The 21,111-nt window shown below is 32.0% G+C and overlaps 1 protein-coding gene across 1 annotated transcript in view; it reads right to left on the bottom strand.

Annotated features, from left to right (window-relative positions):
- Positions 1-1,272: 1,272 nt before the first annotated feature.
- LOC108565850 (schwannomin-interacting protein 1 homolog) overlaps positions 1,273-21,111 on the bottom strand; it is a 118,691-nt gene continuing 98,852 nt past the window's right edge. Inside the window, 7 exon segments of the mRNA XM_017925501.1 lie at positions 1,273-1,793; positions 1,858-2,132; positions 2,195-2,644; positions 8,369-8,466; positions 8,537-9,677; positions 9,679-9,989; positions 10,042-10,453. Coding sequence (XP_017780990.1) covers positions 1,649-1,793; positions 1,858-2,132; positions 2,195-2,644; positions 8,369-8,466; positions 8,537-9,677; positions 9,679-9,989; positions 10,042-10,453 — 2,832 coding nt within the window. The 3' untranslated portion in view covers positions 1,273-1,648.

The raw sequence follows: 21,111 nt of genomic DNA, 5'->3' as shown, positions 1-21,111 counted from the left end.
GAATTTCGTAATTTAATATGCCTTTTATTGGCAACGTCAATATGCAATTCAATCCTCAAGTTTACTCAAAAGACAAATTATTTTTTATATTCTTTAAAAATTAATCTTAAATTTTATATTAAAGTATCAGAAGTAAATATTATATCAAGAATTACAGTGGAACCTTGCTCAACAAGTTTAATACGTTCCAAAATTTTAAGATTTTTACTCGTATATTCAAAAATACACATAATATGTCTTCCCATTTCATCGTCACTCGTTATGCGAGTCATTTTTCTTATAATTCATTTTGCTCATTAAGCGAGGTTCCACTGTATATAGCTAATATATTATAAATACGAAATGTTACAATTTCCATTTAAATTACTGCGTGTTTAAAGAATAGGACTAGGTTTAAGGATAAAATTCAGTTAATAAATAAAAAATTAATTAGTTTCTACAATTAAAATATATTTCATAATCTATTTATAATATTTATTCTAAATTACAAATATGTTTCTGGTATTTAAAACTAGTTTACTCTTTTCATGTTAGACAACCAAAGTTGCACGGTAATTTTGTAAAAACACATGTATAACTTACATCAAATACTTCACATCGAGATTTTACCGTTTTCGTTACTAATAAATTGAATGTTATGTAATATAGATAAACTCTAGAAGTTCGTTTTACTCCAGAAGAATTTCTAGTTTCTCAAGTTGAAAGAAACATACATTCTTGCTTCTATCACTACATTCCAGGGATAAGTTTTATATAAGGAAATCAATTATTCTACGTTATTTAGTAATCTATAACTTTTAACATCTCAATATACTGTAGTTTTCTTTTTTACTTATCGTTCAACATTTCAAAATTATTGTTAATATCTTTTTTTTGCGTGTAAATAATCAAATGTTCCATCATTTTCTTATAAATCAGTCTTTAACGTTTTGATAATTAATTAATTAAGAGCATTGCACACGATTCAAAAGGAGTTTCCTTTATTTCTTTCACAAAATAAAAATCAATTGAAAAATACATAATCACAAATATCTTTTGATAATGTAAACAAATACAATAAAATTTAATAAACACCATTCAGATAGTAATTATCTTCTAAACATGGCAAGACTATTTCCATAAAAAGGCTTAAGGAAATCATGAAGATATGGCATCAAGTTTTACATACAGTTAGCAGCTTATCCAATACTGTTATTACATTGTAAATTCTGTACAATAAACATTGAAAGCTGTTATGTTTTATATATAAGGACATTTACAGAGATACTTGTAGAAAGTTCATATATATATTTTTTCCTATTTTAATTGGTGTTTGAAACAGTGTTATTGAAAATTGGAAACTTAAACATAACAAAGAAAAGATGATGTCTTAGTAGAAACAGTGAACGTTTCAGTACTGAAACTATCATGTCATTATTATGTACACATACTAAAATGTCGAGAACTAAAAATGTGATATGTGAGTAATAAATAAGTACACTAAGAAATAATCAGTCAAAATGAAATGGCTAAATAAGTCCGATGAAGAGTTCCTTTTTAAATAGTTTAAGAGAAAGAGATTCCTTTGTGGCGTTCAAAAACGTAGCCATCAATACTACTTCTATCAATAAAATATGCAATTGGATTAATTTTGTAATATATATACACCTTATTTCTTAACAAAACTGGCTATCCTATGCAAATGCGGCTTCACGTTTAGAGCAGATAATGGGGAAGAAGGAGCTGGCGACGGCGGCGCGGTTAAATTATTATTCTGAGCAGAGTTATCCTTCAGAGTCTGCTCCTTTGCACCACTACAAAAAAAAATCAATGCATTATATACCTGTTCCCAGTACAACGCTGAAGCAAAAGTCTTACAGAAATCTGGTAAGATCTTCTATATCCACAAGCATAGAGTCTTGTTCCATGTGCAAGTCATCCCTGTCCATAAGGAACTTGACTAGATTCTCGTTTAATATTTCAATTTGTGTATGCAAATCATTCACAATGACTTGCAATTGGGCCACATTCATATCAGTCAATATTTGTCGCGATAAGCGGCGTCTGTCTTCCGGGAACGGAATTCCAACTTTCTCCAAGCTGTGGCGCACCATTTCGGTTATTGGCGATTTCTTTTGTCTCTGTCTTTCAATCTAAAAATTAAATAAAAAAATAATTAATTTAAATTTAACAAAAAAAGGACAATTAAACTTACTTCCATCTGCATTCGAGCCATTTCCTTAGCTTGCGCCAAGGCCATTCTAGCTTCAGTCTGCAGCCTAGCCTGTCTAGCAAAGAAGTCCATCTCTGAAGATGGTGGATTGTTCTGTGGCTGAGGCAACTGTTGACCAAACGTAAGAGAAACTGGTCTAGCAGGTGGAGCTTTTGTCTTTGATGGCACTTTATCAGTAGCAGATCTCTTTGGCTGTGGCCTGGGTGAACCACCTTTGCTCTGCTTCGGCTTACCCAATGTGCATTCAGAATCTGAGCTTGGACTCTCTGTGTCAGAAGCAGTTTCATTCATAAAGCATATTTGGAGATTCATTCCACTTTGTAATCTAGCCTGCAGACTTGGTTTGCGACCAGGCCTATCTCCACTGCTGTAATAATCATCTTCATTGCCCATGGCCAATCTCCTACGAATCTCCTCTCTATCAGTCCGTCTCTGCAAACAACAAATAGGTCATTAGAATATATTTAAATATTTATAAATAACAATGCTATTTGCAAGTCAATACACATGAACAATCTATTTCTAGAATAGTAAATTTTTCAAAATCTTACTTTAAAATCACCCTGTACGTCATCATTATCTTCATCATCATTGATAGTAATAACTTTAACAAACCTATCAACAATATTGTGTTCATCTAATTTACTCGGCACATATGGAATCCACTCCATATTATCCCCTTTCTGTGACCACATTGAGTTCCTATTATTACAGGCTCTTGGTGGCAAATATTCATTGATGTACATATCATCCCTATCCACTGCTTTATAATCAACTGTCTTTTGTTTGTTTGATACTGTTACTTTGTATCTCAGATTGTCACCAATCCTCTTTGATTTCATCTTCAATCCATCAGTGAAATTGTTTGTGTGCACTTTAATGCTTGATAAAAAGTTTTCAAACATCTTGTTTGGTGTTTAAATAGAAATCACGCGTACAACATCGACTGAACTCTTCTACTAGTCACATTTATTTTGTTTTTGTTTAGGCACATGGTTCAAATTTCACAGATTTTCCAGGTAGGATTTCAAACATAGGACAGGTAGATATGAGCAAGTGCGAGGTAAACAGAGATGGAAATAGTCGCTGAAGGAGGGATTTAAGTATTTGAGACGCATTGTGACAAAGACCCCCTACTTTCAATATACTAAAGGCAACTTTACAATGTAGAAAATACTGCTTCATTTTTTGTACTGTGCGTTTGCTTCTTGTGTAATCGTTACAGTTATAATAAGTAACCAATCAAATATTGGTGAAAGTAATGCTAGAAATAGATTATGGTATTTCTACATACTATATTTAGTACAAAACAATGAAGTTAGAACATACAAATTAACAATAATAATTAATGAAAAAAAAAGATCCATTAAATGAACAACAAAATATTACATTATAATATACAGTAGAACCTCGCTCATAATATGTTTAAAAATGATGTAGCAGGCGCGAAATCTGGAACTGCTCATCTCATCGTCACTCGTTATGCGAAACGTCGCTCGTTTTTCTTACAATTCATTTTGCTCTCATAACGAAATGCTCGTTAAGCGAGATTCCACTGTATATTTATTAATAAATATTGTTGTTAATTAATGTTAATTTCAATATGCATTTTTTTATAATTTGCAGATGTTGACTCAAAACTATTCGATAGTAGTAACAACAATTCTTAGGCTTTTCTTCTAAATGTTACATTTGTTTATAATTTCTCAATGTCTAAAATATTTTTATTATTTTAATTATTATCATGAATTTAAATTTTAAAAACATTGAATGTAATGTGTAAAAAAAATCAAATCTTACATTTTTTAGCTATGTAAATAGAACTTTGCTTTGAATTTGCTGTTGATAATAGGACTTTCGCGAGGGATCAAAGTTGAAGTCTTCCAGGCGGTAAATTTGAATCGACAATTCAAATTACATTTGAATATTTACTTGTATCAAAATATTTATTTCTATTTGTAAGTAATGTATGTAATATATTACATTCAATTACATCGTAGTGAAAAAAGTGAAAGCATAAAAAGTATTTGCAATATCTGTTAAGAAATCGGTTATTATTAACATCTACGTCCTTAATACAATGTAAAAATAATTCAAGTGAAACTTATGTTCCATATTTTTTTTGTATATATGCACAAGGTTATAGCAAAAAGTTTATAATGAATTCGAGCAAAAAAAATAATTAGTTGCCTCATATATTATGCAATATCGTTTAAATATATTTAAAATTTTATTATTTTTTCCTTTTAATTGTTAACAAATGTTTATAGTAAAATTATAATTAATAATAGTGATGATTGAAAATGATTTTATAAAAGTTATTCATTAACATCGTTATTGTTTCTTTAAATTATTCTCTGAAGACAATATTGTTGTAGTGGAATTGATTTTTGCGTATGTGGTTTAAATTAACATTGTTAGAAGAAATAAGTAGATGAGATTTTTACAAATTATGGAGTCCGCTTGTTGAATATTGATTAATATATGCAACACAATGTGCCAATCCTCTTCCTCGATACTTAAATGTCATTGCAAGTACTTCATTGTTATTGCAATTACAGCAATTACAAAAAAAAATAATGTGCGGCACACGGTCGATGCACAAAAAAAAGATAAGTGTATTTCGCTAATCCGGAATGACGCCATTTATATTCAGTTCGGATTAATATGTAAAACCAATTTTTGGATAAAGTATAAGCGTAATAAATTTGCAGTAGCAATTTGCAGATGTGCGCGGATTATTCCAATTGAAATTAATTTGAAACTTCCGGAAAGTGCAAATCCGCTAACGCCGTTTCGAAATTGTATTAATGAAATGAATGGAATTGAAGTGCATTTCAATCTGTTTAAAACTTACAGCCTCCAAACTTTCGACGGTCTCATCCTCGTCGAATGTGAGGGTGTACAGGTCGTGCAGATATCGCGAGTCCTTCTTGTAATGCCTTTTCCGTTTCAGTACCGACATAACTTCAATGTTTATTCCTTCTCTGGTTTCTGCAGAAGATCACCAACGTTCTGCCCACCCAGTTCTACTTGGTATTAAATGAAATGCACACAATGTTTTCATTGCGGAAAATTGAGTGGAATGAATGGCGCGGAAGGAACCGATGGACTGAGTGTTACAAGACCGTGACGTGTTCGTAATAATTCACGTGGTGTTCCCCTTGCGCGTCTCCTTCGAACCGTTTCATTGTTTTGTTTCATGTACATGAACTATTTTTGTTTTGTCTGTTTGCTTCCTTTTAGAAAGCTTGTTTAATTAGCAACTGCGGTTATTAAGTGAACAGATTGCGGAATCCTTTAAAGGAATTGGTCACCTGCTGATGTGTCCTTTACACAGTTTTAATTGAACGCTTCTTAACATGCAATATCATTAACATATTTATAATATTTCCAAAATACAAACGAAACTGACGATATTTAGTTCAAGCAATGTGAAATATCCTACAACTAAAAGGTTAACCCTAAAAGAGCCTTGACTTCTTAAAATTTGCATGAATTTTATTGTAGTTTATTGAGAAACAATATACATTTGCAATAATAAAGGCAAATGACCGACATATATCAAAATAATTTCATATATTAAATTAAGTAACGAATTCACATTCTATCACTAAAGGCGTAACCCACATACAAATAAATTATTTTTACTGTTAAGTTTTCATAACAGATGGTGGTAGAGCTCTAAACAAAAGTATGTTCAATCATAAAATTAATTCAAAGCTTAGAAAGATTTAGCTAGATATAACTATTATTATTTTTAAAGTATTTCAACAAGAAAATAACAAGAACTTTGTTTTAATCAAAATTGATGTCGTTAATATGTATATTATTTACATGATTTTAATTATAATTCAAGTTCGAAAATGAAAGCCTGTGGATATTTGGAATAATAATTATTATTAAATTAATATGTTACAAATTATGTTGTAAACCGTTTAATTTGAAATGTAGTTTATAGAGAGGATAATAATTATTTACAATAATAATAATTACGTTTCAATATTAATCATAGAAGCAGCGTTATTTATTCAATAAAATTTAATTAATATATGATTAAAATAATTTTGTTTCGTTGGTTTGATTGCAATTATGAGATAATGCAAGTAATTGTAAAAAAAAATGGTATTGATTACTGCATAGGTGACCTGTTTGTAAAGAAAGTTTATTCAATGTAAAGTAGGTGGACAATTGTGCATTGACATTTTTAAATGTCATTACAAGTTATTTATATATTGTCTAGCATTAAAATATAAAAATAATATTGTTAGTAATTACTACTCTTGTGTTACTTCAGTAGAAGGAAACATTATCAGTTTTAATAATTTTATTTGTCACGTAAGTCGTCAGTATTGTTATTATAAATAATGAAAGCACATTGGACTTACTGTAATTTAAAACTATTGTTTAAGCCCTAAACTTTGTAGTAAACGATGTATATAATAACAAATTAGTAATACGTTTTGTCATTTCTACCTGAAAACTCTTAGCTAACTGAAAGTTTCTTAAATTTTGTAGTTTGCAAGATATAAAATTTTGATTTGCATCTATTTTTGAAGCTTACTCCAGAGTCAATCATAAGTTTGACGTATTGTAAACAAATACATTCGAGGAGTGATTCACTCAGAATGTGCGCTAAATTTATATTTTATTTACGTTATGTTCCAGTATAAGTCTACTAGTTGACGTATCGTGGTGACGTCTAGAATGACGTAATTATGATTGTGATATTAGTATAATAAAATAACATATTTATAAAAAATTCTGAATTTTTAGTTAGATATCTATGTATTATTACCGAATTAAAACTAAATAAGTTAGTAAAATATAATAACTACTATGTACTAAATCAGATTTGTAAAAATATGTCATCAAATTACTTTATACACTTTACAATTTAATCATATGTTTATGATAAGACTAATAGGTAAATATATAGAAATGTAAATTAGTTCTAGAAATAGTTCTTAATTTGTTGAGTGAATTTTGAAATGCAATTGAAAAATCGAATTGTAAAATAATTCTGTAAATAGTCATTAATTTGTAACGTTAATTAATACGTTTTGATATATAATGAAAAATAAATGAAATGTAAATGAACACAATTACGTTTTTTTTTATATTTCAATCAATGCATGCTTTTATTAATAGAATGAGTTTATCCCGCAATAAAATTAGTTGCTGTCGCATTATAAAACCACTTCACTTTCTGGCGTGGATAATTTATTTTCTATTGTCCTGGATTTCAATTTACTGCTATTAATTAATTTCGCGCCGAATCTATTCAAAATGATGTCCATACGTGTATGTGACATTATAACGCCATATGCGTCACACCGTAAGCCTGCATTCAAACGGAACGCAATCACACCAAACCCAAACATTTACATCCCTCCATGTACACACATGTAATGCAATTTATTTATTTTCCAAACAGTTTCCACGATTGTGCACAGCATCCGTTCGAAATACTAATTTAATTTTCGGTTCAATGCTTTCGCGAAATATTGCCTTTTCATTCAACGATCATTTCATAAAACGTATTGCTCCCAAAAGGTGCTATCATTATCGTTGTTGTTTATATAGGCGTTTACATAACCGTAATTAACGCGTAATTAAGGATGATGCTGTTATTGCGAGCTTCTTCAATTTTAAACTATGCGAATTTCAATCGAGTTATGTTGGGAGTGGTGATGTATGTAGCTTCAAACCAAATAATTTGTTTCTAATTACCTTAGTATATCTCTTTGGGAATTCCATTGTGGTTTGGATAATATGCAACAGCGCTGAATTCGTTCACTAAATGAATGAGGAGCTTTTTCAGATATGTGCGGTTCAAAGGTCCGTTTCTGACTGGGCTCGTTATTAAATGTGATTAACTAATTTTCAGCGAAAATTCGCGAGAGCGTGTGTCACCTAAATGCGTTCTGTTTATTGGCGTAGGAGAGCATAAACAGATGTGGTGACTACAAACGATATAACAGATGACCACATCGTCACAACAAATGGATGGCAGTTCACAGTACAGATATTTAATGGCCTTATCACTAAAGGTTACGATAGCTATGCGTACAGATTCACCAAAACAAGCGCAATTATCGCACTGCATTGCTATACGTATTATGAATGAAAATGGATGTAATGGAGATTGCTTACCCGTCTTTCCTCCTCGCGCGCTGCCCGAAGATGAGTCTCGATGGCCTCCATGTCAATTTTTGGCATAGCTGTTTCTATATTGTAAACATCGAAGCTGCCTGAAATGGTGGATACAGAAAGAAAGCGCGCATCAGGATCTCAAACTTAAATTATCTATTATATATTTACCGAAAGTCTCTGGGGAGTTGCGTTTCTTTTCCCTGGTTAAAGGAAGAGATCTCCTATTCATGGGATCGCGCGATCTTCCATTATTTTCGCGCCTCGGAATTGTAATCAAGCTTCCAATTTGCTGACTCGGGTGCCGTCTCTTCTTCACCTCGATTTTCTCCTTTTTGCAGGGAACTGCACTATCTTCGTCCTTCTCCTTTTCATCCTTTGTCTTATCCTCCTTGCAGAACTTCTCCTGCTCTTCGCTTCCAACCTTCTTCTTCTCCTCCTGTTCCCTGTTAGAATCTTTGCGCGTCAACTGGGACTTCTTGAATATCTCATTGTTTATTTCCAGCAGCTTATCGTGGGCTCCTGATAAGAACGCATCTTGAAATTGAATCGATTGATTCATGTTAGAAACAGTTTTTGAGTCTTCAAGTATTTCACTTTGGCTACTTTGAGCTTTATTAAAAGGTAACTCAATGTTCGGTAAAATTTTGTATTTAGAAGCGGATGGTTGTATATCCTTTTCTGAGTTTAAATTTTCCGCAGCGTCTTCCAACTCTGTCTGGACAGCTTGTTTAGGAGCAAGAGCATTTGGGTCAAAATTATCCTCGAAACAGGTTAAGCTAGGCTTGCAATTACCGATGGCCTCTTTTTCGAAAGAGCTTTCCTTTTTGGTGTCATCGATAGAGCAATTGCCGATGTCAAAAACTTCTTCGAATTCTTGTAAAGATTTACTAAAATTATATTCGGAATCGTTAAAGGGGTCCTGAAATATCGGTTCCCGTTTTAAATTCGTCTTAGTATCTTTTGGTTTCAGCAGTTGCAGAACGCCGTAACCTATTTCTGTATCGGTGGGTGTAAACAGATCCGGTGCGTAGGAATCTGTGTTTGTGCTGTTGCAGAGTCTCTGCACCGATTTTTCCAAGTCGTCGAAGATTTTCGCGCTGCTCAAATCATCCGTTGCCTTCCCTTTGGTTTCGTACGTTTTGGGCTCGAAAATCCGGCCGAATTCGCGTGCAATCTCTTCACCGAAATTACCAATTATGTTTTGTGTCTCTGCTTTGTCCGTCAAAGCCTCATCGGTTTTGATGTTCAATGAAATTTCCGGCTCATTGGCGTTTGAGCAAATGTCGAAGACAGGCTTCTCGTAGAAGANNNNTCTGTATGTTCTCGACGCTATCCAAACGATTGACGCTTTCAATTTGCGACGTGGAGTCCTCCTGATTGTTGTTTAGGCTGTTGGCATCGGTGGCATCGTAATCGTCCTCCTCGTCTGAGTCGGAGACGTCTTTGATTGTGTAATCCAGAGTATGGGCCAAATGCTGAAATCCCGGATAGTTTGGATTGACGATTCCCTTGCGATGGTTCAGGTTGCCCTCTTCGGAATCTGTGTCTGAGTAATCGAAGCCGCGATCCTCCTCCTGCGGCGATGCATCTACCGATGAGCTGCTTTGATGCGCGTCTACAACTTCGTAAATTAGATAATTGTTTCGTTAATTGTTTAATGTTTGAATTGTTACCTTCGTAATCGAGAGAGCTATCATCTGGCGAAGACTCGGAGCAGATTGATGAGGCGTTCCGATGCCTCGGGGCATTCGATAGTGAGACAGCCAGGGTGTTGTTGATATTGTATAATCTGTTGTTCGCGTTGTTTCTTAGCTCGCGATTGGTCGAACCACACCATCGCACCTCGGCGTTGTTGATGTTGTTGAGGACGATGGTCTCGTCGTCGGTTACGGAATTCGATGTAGACAGCGTCCCATTGCTCACCTCATTATTACTTAATTGCTGATTGCTGATCGACTGATAATTGTTGGGAGACACGTTGCTGTTTTGCACTGTGTTCAACCTTTTCGGTGAGTTCAGCACGTCTCTGCCGTTACCATTACAGACGGATAGATGACCGCCCTCCGCGTTCTTCAAACGCATGTCCTGAAACATAAATCGTCGGGTTTAGGTTAATAATAATACACAGCTCTCCGTGCGAGACTTTTATTTTTTGCTTATAAATGCAGGTTTTATTTAATGAGTTTTGGACGACCCACGCATCACGACTCTCCGACAAATACGGAAAATAAAAAGGAGAATCCGCAGAAAACAATGCACATTCAGGCACCCACGCCGCTCTTCTTTTTTCATTTCACCCTCTGCCCGCATCGATCTGCTTTTCTCCCTATGCGAATGGAATAACAAGACTTTTTAAGTTCCATACTTCGTGTTTTTTTTCTACTAGCAAATTAAATTTTTACTCATTCAGCGAATTAAATCACGTGCATAGATGGGGGAGAATAAGTGGGTCACAAAATTTACAACCGAGCAATTTCATTAGTGAATGAATTATAAACAGAAAAATCAATCTGTATGTACATCAAAATACCTTGAAACAAGAAAAAACTTAAATAAATCAATGACAGGAACTAATTTAATAATGTATATTTTACTTTTTGTGTTAGTTGCAATAAATATTGTTATTATTAACATTATCATTAACATTATGAATAAAGTCTATTTGAATTATATTAATTACCATTATAAAAAGTAATCCTTAAATTTGTATGGTAAATCATAGTGCACTTATTGAAGCTCGCATGAATGAGAATAACTTTGCTTTTCTAAAGCGATACCCATCTGAATGTAAATATAGTATATGCACAAAGTAAACTACAAGTTAAATGTTCACATTACAACAATAAGTCCTTAGCATATATACGCACAATTGGTTAGATGTTTAATATCTGTTGCGTTGTGTGCGGAGTGTGTTGGAGTAAGTAAAAATTGTGCGGTCGGTCATAATGTTGGATACAAAAGAACTAATATCCACTCACGCACCACACACCATCTATATACTACACTACCGATCTATGGATTGCGCGCATATGGCAGATGGATAGTTCCATAGCTCGTATCGACACATCCTCTGCCTTTCCCCTCTTCGTTTAGATATTTATTTATTTCATTCCCTATTTTTAGATTCATATATACTACTGCTGATGTTCCTGCTGCTGCTGCTGTGGGGCCACGATGAGAGCAATAAAACAGGAATGCTGTAAACTAGATCGAGTATAATTGAACTCGATAAAATTCAATTGAAAAACGCTTCTCACCCACTTCATTTCCACCGGCATTGAGCCAAATTTAATATTATACTATTCCATTTGAAATATTCGGCTCATCGCTTATGACACCTATCACAAAACCTGAACGCGTGAATACCGGAATGTTTTAATTACTATCTATGAAATGAAAAAAAATATATATATACGCATGCTTTGTCCGTATATAGAGTTTTTCATGTCCAGTGCATCTGCGTAACAATAAAAAAATCTATATTTTTACATTAAAATTTCCAACCCTTTTTGAATAAAGGCTGCTTCAAATTCCATTACAATAAAAAAAAATCGTATTTGATCTCATAAAATATCGTACATTCGAAAAAAAAAACACAATTCGATTAATTCATACGCTTTCATAAATAAAATAAAAATGTTCCATAGAATTTTTACAATGTATTTTCATTTAATCACATTGGGTAAAAATCCAAAGCTCGATGTAATCCTATTATTCCTTGTAATATACTCTAATTGTTCAGAGAAAAATCTTCAGAATATTATGAAAATATTATAAATATTCAAGGATAAATCTCAAAGCGTCTAGAAGGAAATGTACATTTTGGGGTCACAATAATATATTTTTTTCAAGCTCAATATTTCTTACGTTCACATTCACATGGCAAATGAAGAATTGTCCAAACTTTTATAATAATTATGCAATTATGAATATTTTATTAACAGTTTTTTTTATTCAGTTCTCATGAGTCAATTACATTATTAAAGTAAAAAAAAAGATAATTTAAGTAACATATTTATTCTATTAATAAATATTATTAAAATAAAGAAAATATCAATAAATTGATAAATTGATAAAACAATTAATTTATAAGTTAGAATTTTCTATTATTAAACACAATCAATTTACGTTCATTAAAAATAATAAATTAATTGATTTCTAGTTTTCTTAATTATTAATTTAAAAGTGTTACTTTAAGTTATAAGTATCTTTTAATAAACACTACAATTTTAGTTAAAACAACAATTGTATTTTTGTATGATTTTAAAAAAATTTAACGAAATATAGTGAAGTCAATAGGCTTTGTATATTCTGGCTTTTCATGAAAAGAACGGTGAAATTGAGCTATGTAAAAAAAACTGGTATTGTCCTGAGGTCCAATCAATTTATCGATTGCGGTGTAGCTGTTAGCGGCACGCTATTTGCTCTCTTTGTTTATTTTTTTGGTTGCCTCTTAATAAATAATAGAAAGGAAAAGTAATTAGCGGCGTCGCGGCGCCCACACAGTTTAGTAGTGCGGTGAAGTTTCTAATAACCGGCGAGTGGGGCGAAATTAAACTTTGGACCGCAAACTTATTGCTCGGCACGAAACATTTTTAATATCCCCCAACCGAAACCCTTGACGCCAAAAAAAAGGGAAGTAAAGGACTCCTTTCCCACCCATTCATGCTACTCTTTTTTATACTTTCGGTTATATAAACAGGCCAAGCATATTTTTTCTTTCGTTCCCGTCTACCATTACATCTACATAATTCATTTTCTAATTGCTTGCTTTCTAAAGTACGCAATTTACATATACATTTTGTTTTCGTTTTTGTTTTATACAAAACAATGCAGAAATAAAGCAGTACGCATGAAGTTTCTGAAAAAATAATACTAATTTTAGGAAAATGTATGTGAAATTATGAAAATCTAATTGCAAGATTGACATAGTTATTCCATTAAGATTTACTAACATCAGTCTTGATTCACTACAGTTCGGTTTGAAAATGTCTAAATAAAAATTCTTTGTTTTCCTTCGTATTTTATTATTTAGTTTCTTTAATCCGGAATGTTTCAAACAGTCCGGGATAGACATAGGACTGGTTACCCGCACTATGCGAGGTATTGCAATTATACCTTTTATAACTTCTCGTGTACTTCAAGATGAACATGTTGAATATAAATTTTAAAACAACTACTCGAATCATCCAAATCGAATCATCTTTGACAGCGTGATGAATTTCGTGCATCAAAGTCAATTACACACGGATTCACGAACGGTCTATAATTAATTTTTCGTGGTAATATCATTACTTTATCACGTTAACAAGTGTAGCCTGTTTCAACTAGAAACTCGATATGTTTAATCATCCATGACAATGTTAATATCTAATTATTCAACTACTATTATAACATAATTACGCTTTTATATTAAACGAGCTGTTTTGATAATTACATATTTGCAATAATTATATAATTAAATGAGTAGTAACTAAAGTATTTCATCTTAGAGAAATTTCATTAATTAGTTAATATACCTTCTCGTGTATTCTGAATTTGATTTATACAATATGAAACAGTGTGGAAACTTCATACGCTCGGGGACTTTGCTAAGTTTGACATTTAATTATTTACTGAACACCTCCGGTGTTTACATTGGTGCGAAACTCAAATAGCTTTTAAGATATGCTAAAACTATTAAATTAAATTAAATTTATTCCACAAAAGACTTACATAATAAATCTACTATTAGTGTCAAATATTCTCATTACGAAGCTTCGATAATTTCAACCAATTTCAAAATATTACAATCATTTGACAAAATATAGCCAAAATTGTACTAAAAGAAGAAAATAACATCAAATAAATTGTTGAATGCAGTTTTTCAGTGGAAGATTTAGACAACCTTATATGCAATGAAGAGAAAGAAAAGACGAAGACAAAATTAAAAATTTAAATAACATTGAAAACGTTTTATTGTATTTGTTATGACATTATAAATATCTAAGATAATGATAACAATAAAGTGTAATATTTTAATTAATTATGTTATAGTGTGGAGGTTAAGAAGAAAAAATATTTAAAATTTTGGGTATATGAATAAATATTAATTAAAGGAGTGCAATTAATAATTAAGTACAATTAACCCGAAACAAAGTAATACTTATTTAATACTGAAAGGGTACTTAAAATAGAACATTTAATTTGGTTCTGTATTTAATCCTTGGAGTGTAGTGGCGCCACTTCCATTAGCGGCGGTGACTTTGCATTAGTCATACATTAAAGAAGACATTCTGATAGAATACGCTGGTCGCTGTCCTCTATCTTCTTCGTCCTTCGACCCTTTCAGCTCCTTCTCGTGCTCCATTAATAACAAAATTAATCTAATATTATACAGAAAACTCTGTCACTTCATCCGTTTTCTACTAACTACTCTTCATAGTTATTTTTCGCATGTAACGCATTAGATAATTACGTAAAATTTTGCACACATGTATGTGAGAGAGAGGATAAAAATATAGGAGAAAATATCGTCATGTAGGTCGCATGTTTTCAAGCAAATCTCATCAGATATTCACGAATGTGCATGGAATTCTTTCCAGAAATGTGGGACTCAAACGCACGCAAATTCATATTTTATATGTGTGTGTGTATTCTGTTTACGTCCAATTTTGGCACAGTGATGTATAGCAAAACATATAAATAAAGTTTAAAGGTCGAATATTTATCAATTCATATACAAAATTTAATATTTCTTTAAGATGATTTTTTTAAATATAATGTAAAATTAATATCTGTCCAATTTAAACTGTCGCTTTAAAATTTATCAGGCAATTATGGGAAAAAAGTATATTTCTCTATGTAACAGTTTCTTCTTATGGTCGGGAAAATACCATAAATATGTATTTATATATATTTAAGAATTATTTGGACAGTTTTAATTTATGTACAGCAAGACTTCGTTTAACGAAGTCACAATTATTATGTAAACGTATCAAATTCAATGTTATCTAACTTATTAATAATTATATATTATATCATGCGTAGTGTGGATACAGTATAAACATTTATGAATAATATATTAAGCTTATAAAGTATATAACCAATTATGTACAAAATATTTTAATTATTACATAATTGTTGTATCTATTAATTAATCATACACTTATTGAATATAGTCATACAATTGACCAATTAAACCAATGCAGCAACAATTCCTCGCATTGTGCGACTTCGATCAATGCGGATTCACTATAGTACAATTTGAAAAGGTTAACATAAACTAAATTTTAATTAAACATTATAAAAATAAATTCTAAAAAAAATAGTACAAAATATTATATTTTTTAACATAATAATTAACATAATATTTTGTTTATTTGTATTTGGTTTTAAATATCTCGATTAGTATAAAACAGTGCACTATGAGAGGTAATTATTTTTAAATATTTAATTCTAAATCTGAATTAAATAGGAAATTGTATATGGAATATTTGAATTACAATTAAATACACAAAGTTTCGAAAGTCCCATCTGCATCATTAGGAATGCAGCAGTGAGGGGATTTCGAGTAGAGAATGAATGCAGCGCACATCCTTCGACGTCGTCTGTCTGAGAGGTACAGTGTTTATTGGATTTTCAAATGACTGAACTTCATAAATATTCAAATCGCAATAAGGGATTATAAGTTGCAAGAGTTATTGTTCGGATGAGCGTTTCTGCAGCACCCGTTGGAAAATCGTACAATATATGAACGGTATGAAGAGGGAGAAATAATTATCCTTTGGGAGAATGTGCACTTTTAGTCGTGCTTTTTATTGCGCCTTCTTATCGTTTAAAAGTCGATAGAATGTTAGAAGAAAATATATATGAAAAAATACGCTTAGGAATGTGTGTAGATCTTCTGGTGCTAGCACCTTTAGGGCCGTTGATTTCCCTCGAGATCAAAGGGCGACTTCCACAAGTCTTTCCATCTCTCTCTCAGTTCTGTATCTCCCATAACGTTAATATTACATTCAAATGCAACTTGAATTATGGAAACAAACTCGACACCATAGAAAATCGGAATTATCATTTATTTAGAATTTTCCATTTAGCCGCGTGCCATCCATTTGCAAATATAAATATTACTTGCATTTTGAGGGGGATGAAAAATTACGTAATATCCTTGCGACGTTCGTCCTGAGTAAGTTCAATACGTGTTCGTTGTCCTCGAACTCTCGGTATGCGGGGTTGGTTGGCATGGTTCTTCAGTATGTGAGTATATATTTTCGTTTGCTCTTTTCCGACTGGAGAAGTTGGAAAATAAATGAGTTTGAAAGAGTAGAATTATGGTTTGAAAAAAGTAAGGGAAGACGTTTGGACGTATAACGTTGGGCCTTAACGTGCGACCAAGGAGCAGTAAACTCGGGGCGTTATTGCTTTGTGGCACGCGAGACAAAATTCATATTTTATTTTTGTACTTCTTTCTCTTTTTCCTTCGCTTTTTCGTAAGCAGAAAACATGTGGCACAATGGCGATTTTAATTTTTATTTTCAAAGAAAAACATTGAATGATGAGTGCTCATAAGCAGCGCACTGTTCGTAATCCCGTTCGGTGCATTTTTCACACCCTCGCATTGTTCCAACCTCAGATTACGTCAGCGCAATCAACTTTAACTGCTCTAACTTGTTTTTCCACAGCTTTATTATTTATGAATATGTGTTAACTGTTAATAATCACACTTTTCATTCAACTTTACGAACTTCCTGCGATTTCCTAATTTGATAACCTTATTAGAATAAATTCAGTTTTCAACACTCAATTTAATAAAATACAAGCAAATTTAATTTTATTTACTTGAAACTTAAGTAAATTATTAATTCATAATTGTTCCATTGATTTATTAAAGATAGGATTATATCAATCAAATTGTATTTGTATGCAAAATCATTTAGCTGACTTCTTTCAAAACTGAGGCAAATAACTGATGTATGTAGATAATCAAGAAGATTCTTTATACCAAATAATGAACTTATGTCAGTTGACTAACAGTAAGATGTTGAAATACATTGGAAGCTAAAAAAATGTAAATAATCTAAAACTTTGTCTCAAATATTTCTGTTTTCAGGATCATTATAGAATTCTTGATAATGTTTAATAGTATAGTTTGAACAAATACGTATTATATATTTTTTGAAAAAGTAGTAAAAGTGTCTAAAGCCTAGACCAAGGTTTACCAAACTTTTCTTGCAAGGGAATACTTCGTAAATCCTAAAATTTTCACCGAACACCTTGTTTTTATTTTAGGGTAGGTAAAATTAAAAAAAAAAAGAGAAAAACAGTCATTACTAAATAGTAATTATTTCATTCTCGGTTTTCACGGAGCAACTATTAATTAGTATACTAGAAAACCTGGTCTATACAATCAAATATAAAATGTAGTAAATTTATCAAATGTAGTAAATGAAAATAAATTTACTTCAAATACTGAAATCATAACTAATGTAAATAAATATTTTCAGAATTTGATCAGCTATAATTAATAATTCCTTAAATTAAATTGTGCCCAATCACTAATTTTCAGATTCCGCGGAGCTTCTTATGAAAACCGTGAGAAGTCCCTTAGTTAATTTTATACATAGAATAAGTATTTGTATCTTAGTCGTATCATTGAAGAAAGAACTAAAATAAAGTAAACACTTTAAAGAATAATAAACCACAAGTTGAATTCATTATTTACTAAACCTAAGGCTCCCCAATAGACAACCGAAGAAAACATCCCACAGTATCCAGAAACACGACACGACATTATAGCTCTTAAGATGTATGTGATTCAAAGTATTCAACATATTTTTCAACAATCTGTTTTCAGGATTATTGTCTCCTAAAGTTTTGGGTTTAATCTAGTAATAACAAATAATTATTTTATATGAAATAACGGAAATGTTTTTTGAAGAAAGTATATTTACTTTAAAAGTCTCTAGCCTTTAACAAATATATTACTTTTTAGGGTAGATGAAATCCGATATGCATTAGCGACCGATGAAAATTGCAGGTCAAAAATAAAAGCGAGCAGACGAAGTGCTTTAATCTTCCGGATAAATGTTGTCTTTTCCGGCTGGTGGAAAAACGTCCGTGGGCATATGTCGGACCCTATGCGTGTTTCGAACCCAGAACCAATTTTCCACAGCTCCGCACCCCCAACGATCCGACATAAATATTGTTTGTTTTTTTTTCTCATTCACTCTCTCCCACCAGCATGAATTCAATGTTGTTTATTTTTATTTTATACACGAACCAAACCATATATAAATATTTGTCTGCACCATTCCGAACACCAAATTCCCGATGCAATATCAAAATTTGAACCCAAAAGATTAAATAAATAAAAATAAATATTTTTGTCATTAGAATTAAGCTGTTAATAATGTAGTGCAGAGTCGATCAAGTAAATTGAAATTAGTTCGAAAAGCAGTTTCGTTCTAACATCGGATAATGCGATTTTGATCGAATTGGAAGTGAAACGATGTAGAATGGGCTTAGGTCTGATAACGGTTGTGCAATACAACCCCGAAATCCCTAACTGCCCGAACATTGACCACATACTATCCAATTCCGCATTCAGGGCAACTCTTGCAAACCCAACTCAATTATATAACTTTACACTGATTGTAGTAAACCTTTTTGTTACCTTCGAAAACGTTAAACAATGCCACCGAAGTTCAGACAATTGCGAATTACATGCTAACAAACTACGAATGCAATGTTTTAGGTGGATTTATCGTTTCGAGATCATCGAGCGTTTCGGTGTGTGTTTACAAAATCGAGTCCGGTCGACGCAAACACACAGCTCAAAGTTTCAGAAACTTTCACTTAATAATGTATTCTGTGTGCAGGCTAAATCTTAAAGTGGTTACATTAATTTTGATATGGAGATGAGACTCTAATAACCAGAAAGTTGCAGGCAACGAATTGATAAACTTGGTAAGTTAATTACGACTGTAAAGTTATCAAAGGCGATACAGGAGTTTCCACAAACTATCGACTAACGTTCAACTAAATCGTAACTAATTAGATATTTATCGTTTATTTCACATTAATAGTAAAATATACTGGAATCACAAAAACTAATTATTTAGACTACAGTAATGAAATAGTATTTAATAAAAGAATAACTTACTAACTAACTTTTTTCTATTGTTTCATATATGGCGTCTAATGTGTTGTCTATCGATTACAATGCGTACTAATATAGTAAATTCAGAAAAGAAAAATAGGTTTGTATAAATATTTCGTAATCAATAAATCATAAGCGAAATTCAGTTATATAATTTTTTTGCTCCGAAAATAATTATTATAAACCGTTTATTTTAAATCTACCAATACCTCGCACAGTGTGGCTTTGATCAGTGCGGATTCACTGACTTCCGGTTTGAAAATTTAAAATTAGGTTGTTATTAGTACACAAAATCATTTTTTTTATACAGTTAAAACACTTTTTGTGCAGTTCATATTTAAGTCTTCGATTAGTCTACGTCTGTATTTAGTTTGAATTTTTATTGACTTTGGCGATATTAATATGATAGTTTTACTTGTCGAGAACTTAATAGTAAAGTATAATTAAATAATTAAAAAAATATTTTATAATGCAAAAATATTGTTAATTATAAATTTAGGTAGTCCAATAAAAATGTAAGCAGTCGAGGAGAAGCTTTAATACCGTTTAGAGAGAAGTTTGTATCCTTACATTATAAAACGTCAGATGCTTGGAAATCTTTAATAAACTATGCAATTAGTTTGGATCCTAATTGCGCCCTTGGAACGTCCGGACGTTGCGTGCGGTACGCTTCGCGGGGCGCTTGAAATGTTGCTGCGGTAAAATTGCAGAACTGCTTTTCGTGAGGGTTGGTGGCGGTGTGTAATTGCGGACGTTCATTTGGGATCGGCAATTATTCAGGGCGAATCTAATTTGTGTACACACGGGGCGAATCTAAGCGTTCAACAAACGGCCGAGCCTTGTTAATAATACAGAAATCATCTCAGTTTTGATGCAAAACCGCAGTTTCCTCTGCAATAATGTTTGAAATTTTCATATGCTGCAACGTTTACCTAAAACATATGTGCAGTCCTTATGCTATTTCCTTTTTTTCGTTAGAAAGGCGTTACTATATTTATACAGTTTCCTGGTAGTTGCGTGCATTAAGGGGGATTGTTTCCTATTAATTAGTAAGTGGTGTAGCAGCAATCGATCAAAACTCTACGGACAGAGTGACATTCGCACGGAAGAATCGTTCAGCGATAAATCATTTTGTACTGTTCGGACTCGTCGTTTGGATGTACGTTATTTTTCATTTTGCAGCGTTACGTTTAAACAACAACAGAATAGTATATGCTAATTCATCATTCCATTCATTAATAATGTTTATTGTATTCCTTGAATACTTGCCATTGGCCGCACGCCAATCCAAACAATGTGGATTATGTAATCGTATCGATCGATTCGCATTCCAATTAATCACACACAATTCTATATAATGTTTATTTTAACAATAATCAAATACAATCATAACTCCGTTAATGTTACCTTTGATAACAAAATGTGGAATTTATAGAAATAGAAGTTATATTAAAAGAAGAAAATAACATCAAGAAATTAAAAAATAAGTTACATAAATGGCCCAATCAATAGATTTTAAAATTGTCGATGAAAAGGATGTTAGACATTTATTTAATGTAGAAGATGATGGATTTTTATAGGAAGATTTAGATAACCTTCTTTA

This window comes from Nicrophorus vespilloides, unplaced genomic scaffold (genome assembly GCF_001412225.1).
Source record: "Nicrophorus vespilloides isolate i.1.1-1 unplaced genomic scaffold, Nicve_v1.0, whole genome shotgun sequence".
Classification (NCBI taxonomy): domain Eukaryota; kingdom Metazoa; phylum Arthropoda; class Insecta; order Coleoptera; family Silphidae; genus Nicrophorus; species Nicrophorus vespilloides.
Note: the sequence above shows the minus strand (reverse complement) of the source record. Positions and strands in the feature narration are given on the sequence as shown.